Source organism: Schistocerca gregaria, chromosome 5, assembly GCF_023897955.1.
Source record: "Schistocerca gregaria isolate iqSchGreg1 chromosome 5, iqSchGreg1.2, whole genome shotgun sequence".
Lineage (NCBI taxonomy): Eukaryota > Metazoa > Arthropoda > Insecta > Orthoptera > Acrididae > Schistocerca > Schistocerca gregaria.
Window position 1 is genome coordinate 543,407,324 of NC_064924.1, and position 12,030 is coordinate 543,419,353.

The window sequence follows — 12,030 nt, forward strand, 5'->3', positions numbered from 1 at the left end:
TCCCCCACCCTCACTTCACCTGTCTACTATGTATAATGCACTTCACTTTCTGCTCTTATTAACTCTTGGACAATGTTTTTTCAGTAATCTCTGTCTTGCATATTACCATATCTCTCAGGTTTTCAAATCTCATGGCACAGTCCCCAAAAACCAGTATTTTCTTCTTATCACTTCTAGTAAGTCGCACCTGACCCGGGGTGCTGGGCGACTTTCCCATAACTCTGCCCATTTCCTAAATTTCGCCAGTCCTTTTTCTACCCCACTCTTCTTTCCCCATCAACACCTCTGCCAGGAGAAGGAGCCACTATATCTGAAAGCTTTCATATTTCCCTAACTTTCACGTATGTTTTCTCCTACCACTGTGTGGTGAGTAGTTTCTTTTTTTTTTATCTCTGTTCAATTATAAAATGATTATCATGGTTTTAATGTTCTGCATTCATTCTGATAGTGAAATAAATTTGGACTAAAATATCAAAGGGAATTTTCTCTATTTGTAGACATACAAACCAATCATCATCTTACATTCTGTTTCAATGTGTAGAAAAGATCCTGTGGCATAATCGAGAATAGTAACACATACAGTAAATACCTGTAACATATACTTTCTATGCAAGTATTTCTCATAGCTATACCTGTAAAGAATAGATGACTGCAGAGTTGCATGACCCTAACAAATAAATTACTGCAATTGCTGCCCATATCATCTCATTTTTTTAAAATATGTCCTACTTCTGAGAGTGCCAAGCATAAAATAATGTCCTTACTTACTGCCATACTGCCCTGCCTGTGGGGAACTGAGAGATATAAATGTTTTCACATTATGATTTGGAAACTGCTGCAAAATTGCTCTAGCTACTAATCCACCCTGGGAGTAACCTGAAAATACAAAAACACACACTTAGCCACAGTATAACAATTATCATTGAATCACCATATGGCAATTATAATTCTCAGACAACTCAACGTACAACAGTGGTCAACTACCGATAAGATTAATGCCATCTGGATGAGCTGCTGATATCTTCATTATTTCTCTTCCTACATCAACAACTTGGTGCCACATTGGAGCCAAACTTTCCCAGGCAGCATATTTGTTAATGATTGTTATCTCTGTTCCAGGGTGAGCCTTAAAGGGAGAAAAAGCAATATGTAAAAAACAGTCCTCCTATACTTTTGTACATCCTAACTATACATCAACATACAGTAGTCTTACTGTCATTTACATAGCAGAATATACCACATGAGATTGCACTTTCAAACAGAACAGTCAACAGAGCCATTAGTTTCTTTAGCTTTCACATTAACAAAAATCACCACAAACCTAAAAGAGCAACAAATTATGTACATAAACTAGCTTGCTGCTAAGAACTAAAATCAACTGTTTCTAGTTACATATCATATCTCTTTGATAGGGCCCACTTCCCACACAAGTCTGTATGCAATCAATTTTGCATGTGCACTATCTCACGTGCCCGTGTGTGTGTGTGTGTGTGTGTGTGTGTGTGTGTGTGTGTGTGTGTGTGTGTGTGAGAGAGAGAGAGAGAGAGAGAGAGAGACAGAGAGAGAGAGAGAGAGAACATTTTCAGAGTGTTTTAGCAAAACATTCCAGCAGCTAGCCAGTCTTGATTCCCCCCCCCCCCCCCCCCCCAAGTGTCACATGCTTGAGGTGTTCCCTATTATGCAGAGCCTTGTTAAGTGTTGCTAGATGATTGCCAGTAACGTAGCTCCCTCCATCACTCACTCCCACTGCAGTCTGCCAATTGTGAAGTTATGGTAACATGGAACATGGTAAAGAAAGTATTTGGTCGAACATTAATTTAAGGAGTAGAGGTAACAACTCACTGAATACTGGAGGTGTTGGGTCATCGACAAGCACTTAAACAAGATTGGAGCTTTGTTAGCTGTTGGGCAGCTAACTACACTGTGCTGGAACTGAAGCTTGACAGTGACGGATTTTGGTGAGTGAAGTAAGTGAGGGAAGAAAGTTGATGGGGGTTGGGAGTGGTGCTGGGAACGGGTTTCTGACAGCTGGGAAGGAGAGGCAGGAAATGCACAGGAATTTGGCACCAGTGAGCTCATTTTAGATGCAAGGAGGTGGAATACAATGGCACAGAGGGGTGGAATGGGAGGGGAGATAATCAGGAGAAGAGGGAGGCGTGTGGAGAATAGGTTGTGAGAGCAGGATAAGCGAAGTTAGGGGAAGGGTCAGAGGTGTGTGTGAGGCAGGGTTAGTGGCAACTGACGCCAGGACTACTATGGAATTGAAACATGTTTTGAGGGAAAGGATCCAGATGACAAGGGATACAAAGCAGCCATTGAAATCGATGCTGTTGTGTTCAGTGGTGTGTTCTGCTGTTGGGTGGTCAAATCAGCTACTGGCCACCATTTGGATATGGTCATCATGCGGATGGACAGCAGTTGGCGGTCATGCCATCCATGTAAAGTGTCGTATAGAAATTATGGCAGAGTTGGTACAAGACATGACTGCTTTCACATGTGGTGCTGTCTCTGGTAGGATGGGAGAAGATGGACTCTTGGTAGGACTGGTGTAGCATGTGCTGTATGGGTGTACCAGACAGTTCTTGCATCTTGGTCTTCCATAGGAGAATGGCAAAGGGATGAGAGCAGGTATGGCATGAGGACGAACTAAGATATTGCACGGATTGGGTGAGTAGCCGAATGCTATTTTGGGACGTGTGCAAAGAATTGTGAGTAGAATGTTCCTGATTTCCAGGTATGATGACAAAAACTTGAAGCCCTGGTGAAGGATAAGATTCAGTTGTTCCAGGCCAGTGCGATACTGGGTGATAAGGGGGTGCTTCTTTGCAGCTTGTTCCTGTGGGTAGTTTGAAGATCAGGACCACGGTATTAGAAATCCATTTGTGGACTATGTTTGGCAGTGGTCTGACTGTCATTGAAGGCCTTAGTAAGATTTTTAGTATACTGGGTGCAGGATTTCTCCTGACTAAACTATAAGGGAGAGCTGTTTTGCTGTGGAAAGGGTTGCAGCTATAAAAATGAGGTTACTCTTGACGGTTAGTGAGCTCGGTATGGACAATGATTTTGGATGGAGCATCAAAAAGATCAGTATAGGACAACAGAAGGTAGCAGACTTAGCTGAGGAGGAATGGGAGAGAACATGTCTAGTGTGTGGAGGAATGAAAACAGAGCATCTTGGTCCTGGGTTCAGAGCATGAAGATGTCATCAATGAATGTGGACAAGACAAGGGGCATGGATTTTGGATGGCTAGGAAGGTTTCCCCGGGCTGAAATATAAATAGCTAGGCAAATGGGGTGCAAATGTCTGTATCATGGATTATTTGTATATTTTCTCCTCAAAGGAGTAGTACTTATGTGTCAGAATGTAGTTAGGTAGATGTACAAAGAATAAATGGTGGATTTGGAGGATGTCAGGAGAGGTAATGTTTGATAGAGGTGGGGCTATGGGTATGAGGGGTGTTGGTTTATAAGGAGGATCCATGTGGTAGTGGGCTGGAGATGGTTGAGATTTGAAGAAAGCAGTGGTTTATTCTTTGATACGGCTACTTAGGTTATGACCAACTTAGTGGAAGTGTTGGTCAACGAGAGCCAAGAATGTTTTGGTGGAAGCATTGTACCTAGCTACATTGGTGTGCAGGACTAATGCTCAATATCACCTTGGATTGGAACAACTGAACCATATTCTTGACCAGGGCTTCAAATTCTTATCGTTGTGCCCAAGATCCTTACCACACATCCTAAACTGATATTCCACCAAAAGAGTGAGAATAGGTATTGCATGAGAACGAACTTAGATACTGCATGGATTGGGTGGGTGGCCGAATGCTATTTTGGGATGTGTGTAAAGGATTGTGAGTAGAATGTTCCTGATTTCCAGGTACAATGACAAAACCTTGAATCTGTGCAATATTCATGTCCATCATTACACCACACCTATTCCCATCCGTGTGGTACATGATAGTGGAAAACCCTGGTGCAAGATCTATTCAAGGACTTACCCTATTCTATCAGAGAACCACCTGTGAAAACTGTCATGTCATATAACAGCTCTGATTTAATTTCTGCAAATCATTTTACGTGGGCATAACAACCAACTGACTGTCCACTTGAATGAATGATCATTGCCAAACTGGCCAACAGAACACATTGTTGAGCAGGCACATTCGATTTCAATGGCTGCTTCACAACCCACATGATCTGGCTCTTTCCCCTAAACACCAGGTTCTTGGAATTATGTAGATGGGAGGTGTTGTAACAGTTCTGGATTCAATCACCAGTAAGTGTATTTATTAAGTGTAAAAATGTCTACACAGTATTAACAACAGAAAGTAGTGAAATTCTAAAACCAGATTGGAATATATATCCCAAGGATACACTAGATTCTAATAGAAGCAGCAGATTTACTGTCGCAAAGAACTGAAAAATATAAAAAGAAGTTATTACAAATTATCAATACATTATATATGGGTGAACGTTAAAGGCGAGACAAACATGGTAACTGAATGGCTTTACATACCCCCTATCTCAAGATTTGTAGCAGCAGAGAAAACTTGCAGTGTGTTGTGAATAAGTTTCCTTATTATTCTATTATAATGAAGTCTCCCCCCCCCCATGAACCATGGACCTTGCCGTTGGTGGGGAGGCTTGCGTGCCTCAGCGATACAGATAGCCGTACCGTAGGTGCAACCACAACGGAGGGGTATCTGTTGAGAGGCCAGACAAACGTGTCGTTCCTGAAGAGGGGCAGCAGCCTTTTCAGTAGTTGCAGGGGCAACAGTCTGGATGATTGACTGATCTGGCCTTGTAACATTAACCAAAACGGCCTTGCTGTGCTGGTACTGCGAACGGCTGAAAGCAAGGGGAAACTACAGCCGTAATTTTTCCCGAGGACATGCAGCTTTACTGTATGATTAAATGATGATGGCATCCTCTTGGGTAAAATATTCCGGAGGTAAAATAGTCCCCCATTCGGATCTCCGGGCGGGGACTACTCAGGAGGATGTCGTTATCAGGAGAAAGAAAACTGGCGTTCTACGGATCGGAGCGTGGAATGTCAGATCCCTTAATCGGGCAGGTAGGTTAGAAAATTTAAAAAGGGAAATGGATAGGTTAAAGTTAGATATAGTGGGAATTAGTGAAGTTCGGTGGCAGGAGGAACAAGACTTCTGGTCAGGTGACTACAGGGTTATAAACACACAATCAAATAGGGGTAATGCAGGAGTAGGTTTAATAATGAATAGGAAAATAGGAATGCGGGTAAGCTACTACAAACAGCATAGTGAACGCATTATTGTGGCCAAGATAGATACGAAGCCCACACCTACTACAGTAGTACAAGTTTATATGCCAACTAGCTCTGCAGATGATGAAGAAATTAAAGAAATGTACGATGAAATAAAAGAAATTATTCAGATAGTGAAGGGAGACGAAAATTTAATAGTAATGGGTGACTGGAATTCGAGTGTGGGAAAAGGGAGAGAAGGAAACATAGTAGGTGAATATGGATTGGGGCTAAGAAATGAAAGAGGAAGCCGCCTAGTAGAATTTTGCACAGAGCACAACTTAATCATAGCTAACACTTGGTTTAAGAATCATGAAAGAAGGTTGTATACGTGGAAGAACCCTGGAGATACTAAAAGGTATCAGATAGATTATATAATGGTAAGACAGAGATTTAGGAACCAGGTTTTAAGTTGTAAGACATTTCCAGGGGCAGATGTGGACTCTGACCACAATCTATTGGTTATGACCTGTAGATTAAAACTGAAGAAACTGCAAAAATGTGGGTAATTAAGGAGATGGGACCTGGATAAACTGAAAGAACCAGAGGTTGTACAGAGTTTCAGGGAGAGCATAAGGGAACAATTGACAGGAATAGGGGAAAGAAATATAGTAGAAGAAGAATGGGTAGCTCTGAGGGATGTAGTAGTGAAGGCAGCAGAGGATAAAGTAGGTACAAAGACGAGGGCTGCTAGAAATCCTTGGGTAACAGAAGAAATATTTAATTTAATTGATGAAAGGAGAAAATATAAAAATCCAGTAAATGAAGCAGGCAAAAAGGAATACAAAGGTCTCAAAAATGAGATCGACAGGAAGTGCAAAATGGCTAAGCAGGGATGGCTAGAGGACAAATGTAAGGATGTAGAAGATTATCTCACTAGGGGTAAGATAGATACTGCCTACAGGAAAATTAAAGAGACCTTTGGAGAGAAGAGAACCACTTGTATGAATGTCAAGAGCTCAGATGGCAACCCAGTTCTAAGCAAAGAAGGGAAGGCAGAAAGGTGTAAGGAGTATATAGAAGGTTTATACAAGGGCGATGCACTTGAGGACAATATTATGGAAATGGAAGAGGATGTAGATGAAGATGAAATGGGAGATACGATACTGCGTGAAGAGTTTGACAGAGCACTGAAAGACCTGAGTCGAAACAAGGCCCCCGGAGTAGACAACATTCCATTAGAACTACTGACAGCCTTGGGAGAGCCAGTCCTGACAAAACTCTACCATCTGGTGAGCAAGATGTATGAGACAGGCGAAATACCCTCAGACTTCAAGAAGAATATAATAATTCCAATCCCAAAGAAAGCAGGTGCTGACAGATGTGAAAATTACCGAACTATCAGTTTAATAAGCCACGGCTGCAAAATACTAACGCGAATTCTTTACAGACGAATGGAAAAACTGGTTGATGCAGACCTCGGGGAGGATCAGTTTGGATTCCGTCGAAATGTTGGAACACGTGAGGCAATACTGACCTTACGACTTATCTTAGAAGAAAGATTAAGAAAAGGCAAACCTACGTTTCTAGCATTTGTAGACTTAGAGAAAGCTTTTGACAATGTTGACTGGAATACTCTTTTTCAAATTCTAAAGGTGGCATGGGTAAAATACAGGGCGCGAAAGGCTATTTATAATTTGTACAGAAACCAGATGGCAGTCATAAGAGTCGAGGGGCATGAAAGGGAAGCAGTGGTTGGGAAAGGAGTGAGACAGGGTTGTAGCCTCTCCCCGATGTTATTCAATCTGTATATTGAGCAAGCAGTAAAGGAAACAAAAGAAAAATTTGGAGTAGGTATTAAAATGCAGGGAGACGAAGTAAAAACTTTGAGGTTCGCCGATGACATTGTAATTCTGTCAGAGACGGCAAAGGACTTGGAAGAGCAGTTGAACGGAATGGACAGTGTCTTGAAAGGAGGATATAAGATGAACATCAACAAAAGCAAAACGAGGATAATGGAATGTAGTCAAATTAAATCGGGTGATGCTGAGGGAATTAGATTAGGAAATGAGACACTTAAAGTAGTAAAGGAGTTTCGCTATTTAGGAAGTAAAATAACTGATGATGGTCGAAGTAGAGAGGATATAAAATGTAGACTGGCAATGGCAAGGAAAGCGTTTCTGAAGAAGAGAAATTTGTTAACATCGAATATAGATTTATGTATCAGGAAGTCGTTTCTGAAAGTATTTGTTTGGAGTGTAGCCATGTATGGAAGTGAAACATGGACGATAACTAGTTTGGACAAGAAGAGAATAGAAGCTTTCGAAATGTGGTGCTACAGAAGAATACTGAAGATAAGGTGGATAGATCACGTAACTAATGAGGAGGTATTGAATAGGATTGGGGAGAAGAGAAGTTTGTGGCACAACTTGACTAGAAGAAGGGATCGGTTGGTAGGACATGTTTTGAGGCATCAAGGGATCACAAATTTAGCATTGGAGGGCAGCGTGGAGGGTAAAAATCGTAGAGGGAGACCGAGAGATGAGTACACTAAGCAGATTCAGAAGGATGTAGGTTGCAGTAGGTACTGGGAGATGAAGCAGCTTGCACAGGATAGAGTAGCATGGAGAGCTGCATCAAACCAGTCTCAGGACTGAAGACAACAACAACAACGAAGTCTCCTCCTATTTTTCAGCTATAGATTTGGAGTGTCATGCAAATAAAACTAGTACTAGCGACAGGAATTTGTGGAAGACTGTCCTTGAACATTCTTCCCCTTAAAAATAATTTGAGCAGTTAGAGAACTGACCATCTAGTAACTAACAGACACAAATTTTCAAAACAGTTAACATATTGGAGGGAATCTGCGACCATAAAGTAATTGAAGCATACATGATTACACATTGTTACATGGGATGGTAAGAAGCGTAGGATTTTTTTTTTTTTTTTTTTTCCCCTCTCTCTCTCTCTCTCTCTCTCTCTCTTAGCGAGAGTGACAAGCGTGTCTGAGATGTTAACATCAAACATCCAGCTCTTGGGATGAAGACATGGAGCACAAGCAGAGAACATACAAACGCACTGTACAATACAACTTAAACTTGTAGGTTTATGGGACAAGCAAGGTTGTGAGGGGCACGAAAGACCTGCTGTCATGTTCTGGCCTGTTAAAAAGTTAATACAAAAGCAAAGATAGCTTTGTTACACATTCTAGCAAAATAAAGATCCTTGTTGACAAACAAAAGCTGAACAACATAAATACAGGAGTGAGGAAAGAAATGCGGGAAGCATTCAATGAATTTGAAATTAAAACTTGGCAGCTGACCTGATCAAAAATCCTAATAACATTTGGCCTTGATGTAAAAATCAATAGACAGATTGAAATCATCAATTCAGTAGCTCACTGACACCAAAACAGAAAAATAAAGGGAGATGGCAAAAATACTTAATTTAGTTTTCCAAAATTGTTTCCCTGTGGAAGATCATAATAAGATTTCTTCTTTCAGTCACTGCATGAATGGTAAGCTAGCATTCATGAGTGACCACAGAACAGAAAAATCGCCTAAGTTACACAACAGTGGAACAGCATCAGGATTTGATGAGATAACTCAGATTCTGCAGAGATTATGTGACTGATTATTTTTCTTTTTGTTGGATTTTTGGACCCCTTCTGGGAGCAGTTTAGTATAGGTCCCTGGAGGTACAAAGAGATTGACAAAAGTCACAGGACATTCTCTGCTTCAAGAATGATGTGTTGACTTTTATCAGCAAGGAAGTCTTGACAAAGACAGGTCTGGTCCAGTTTATTGATGTAAGGAACTCTGTAGAACCTAGTCAGGTTATTACAGATTCTGAATGTGTAATGATCTGAGTGAACACCAAAGCTATATCAAACATGGAACGGGTACCTTTATAGATTACCTGCCTTGGGAACTGTAGCATCAGAATGCTTTAGAGAAACTGTGATACATGCACTTAATTGTAGGGTACATTGCTGATGATCTGTTGTAGAATTACGGAACATGTTTTGTGCCAAGAATTGTGCCTTCCTTGGAGAACAAAAATCTCCTCTTTAAAAATCAACATGTATTTGGTAAACAGAGATGTTGCAAAAGCCCATGTGATTGTTTATCCATGAAATCCAGAGTACCATAGACAATAGTGCCCACACTGATGCTGAGTTCCTTAGTTTTTGGAAGGCATTTCATACAGTTTCGCACATTTATTTAGTGACCAAATACTAGATTACTGAGTATTGTTTATTTTTTATTTATTTATTTATTGTTCCGTGGAATCAAATTAAGGAGTAGTCTCCATGGCCATGGAACGAGTCAATACATGAAATAATAACATGATATTAGAAACAGATAAATTTAAATAAAGAAAATCAACAATGTAACACTGGAATTTGCTTAATTTTTTAGCTCTTCCAGGAGCTCCTCGACAGAATAGGAGTGAGCCATGAGGAAACTCTTCAGTTTAGACTTATGAGTTTGGACTACTGCTAAGATTTTTTGAGTTCTTGTGGTAGCTTATTGAAAATGGATGCAGCAGAATACTGCACTCCTTTCTGCACAAGAGTCAAGGAAGTGCATTCCACATGCAGATTGAATTTCTGCCTAGTATTAACTGAGTGCAAGCTGCTAACTCTTGGGAATAGGCTAATATTGCTAACAACAAACGACATTAAAGAAAATATATACTGTGAGGGCAATGTCAGAATTCACAGGCTATTGAATAGGGGTCGACAAGAGGTTCTCAGACTTGCACCACATATAGCTCAAACAGCCCGTTTTTGAGCCAAAAATACTCTTTTTGAATCAGAAGAATTACCCCAAAAAATAATACCATATGACATAAGCGTATGAAAATATGCGAAGTAGACTACTTTTCGTGTTGAAGTGTCACTTATTTCAGATACTGTTCTAATGGTAAATAAAGCAGCATTTAGTTTCTGAACAAGGGCTTTCCACAACAGCTTACTATCTATCCGAACACCTAGGAACTTGGACTGTTCCGTCTCGCTTATAATATGCCCATTCTGTCTGATCAAAATATCGGTTCTTGTTGAATTTTGAGTTAGAAACTGTAAAAACTGAGTCTTACTGTGATTTAGCTTCAAATTATTTTCCACAAGCCACGAACTTATTTCATGAACTACGTTATCTGATACTGTTTCAATATTACACACAAGATCCTTCACTATCAAGTTGGTGTCATCAGCAACCAGAAATATTTTTGGATCATCTGTAATACTAGAAGGCATATCATTTATATAAATAAGAAACAGCAGTGGCCCCCAGCACCGACCCTTGGGGAACGCCCCACTGAACAGTGCCCCATTGGGACTGAACATCACTACCACTCTCAAAATTGCGGAGAATTACCTTCTGCTTTCTGTTCTTAAAGTAAGAGGTGAACCAATTGTAAGCTACTCCCCTTACCCCATAATGGTCCAACTTCTGCAGTAATATTTTGTGGTCAACACAGTCAAAAGCCTTCGTTAAATCAAAGAAAACACCTAGTGTTCGCAACCTTTTATTTAATCCGTCCAAAACCTCACAGAGAAAAGAGAATATAGCGTTTTCAGTTGTTAAACCAAACTGAACATTTGACAGCAAATAATGTGAATTTAAATGCTCCAGTAACCTTGTATATACAACTTTCTCAATAACTTTAGCAAACACCAATGGCATAGAAATAGGTCTATAATTGTCAACATTATCCCTGTCTCCCTTTTTATAAAGTGGCTTCACTACTGAGTACTTTAATCAGTCAGGAAACCGACCACTCCTAAAGAAAAAGTTACAGATATGGCTAAGAACTGGGCTAACATACATGGAACAATACTTCAGTATTCTGCTAGATACCCCGTCATATCCATGAGAGTTCTTGGTCTTTAGTGATTTAATTATTAACTCTATCTCCCTCTTGTCAGTATCATGGAGGAGCATTTCAGATAAGTCTCGGAACACTTTTTTCTATGAGCGCTATATGATTCCCTGTTGGAACTAGGTTTCTATTTAGTTAACCTGCTATATTCAGAAAGTGATTATTAAATACTGTACATATACGCGACTTATCAGTAACATGGACATTCCCACTACACACTGATTCTATATCCTCGACCTGTCTCTGCAGACCAGCCACTTCCTTTACGACTGACCATATGGTTTTAATTGTATCCTGAGACTTAGCTATTCTATCTGCATACCACATACTTTTTGCCTTCCTAATAAAATTTTTAAGCACCTTACAATACTGTTTGTAATGGACTGCTGCATTTAGATTTTGACTGTGTCTAACGTTTTTATATAATTGCCACTTTGTTCTACAAGATATTCTTATCCCTCTAGTCAGCTACCCAGGCTGCCTGTTTGTCCTAGTACCCTGTTTTGAACGTTCTAACGGAAAGCAACTTTCAAAGAGCACGAGAAAAGTCTTGAGAAAAGCGTTATATTTATCGTCTGCTGTATCAGCATTATAAACATCTTGCCACTCTTGTTCCTTAATAAGGTTTACAAAGGTCTCTACAGCAACTGGATCAGCTTTCCTAAATAGCTGATGACTATATTTAACACGTGTTGCAGTGCAAAAATCTTTTAGAGTTAAAATTTGTGCACCATGATCTGAAAGGCCATTCACCTTTTTGCTAACAGAATGCCCTTATTGTAATGAGGAATGAACAAAAATTTTGTCTATTGTTGTTCTACTGTTCCCTTGCACTCTTGTTGGAAAAAATACCGTTTGCATTAGATTATATGAATTAAGGAGGTCTACCAGCATCCTCTTCCTTGCACAATCGCTTATAC

The 12,030-nt window shown here is 40.1% G+C and overlaps 1 protein-coding gene across 1 annotated transcript in view; it reads right to left on the reverse strand.

Annotated features, from left to right (window-relative positions):
* The window catches only part of LOC126272074 (lysosomal thioesterase PPT2 homolog), a 38,691-nt gene that overhangs the window by 10,279 nt on the left and 16,382 nt on the right, over positions 1–12,030 (reverse strand). Inside the window, exons 2-3 of the mRNA XM_049974621.1 lie at positions 985–1,126; positions 769–876 (exon numbers count right to left, since the gene is read on the reverse strand). Of these exons, the coding sequence (XP_049830578.1) occupies positions 769–876; positions 985–1,126 (250 nt within the window). The remainder of the gene's footprint in view (positions 1–768; positions 877–984; positions 1,127–12,030) is intronic.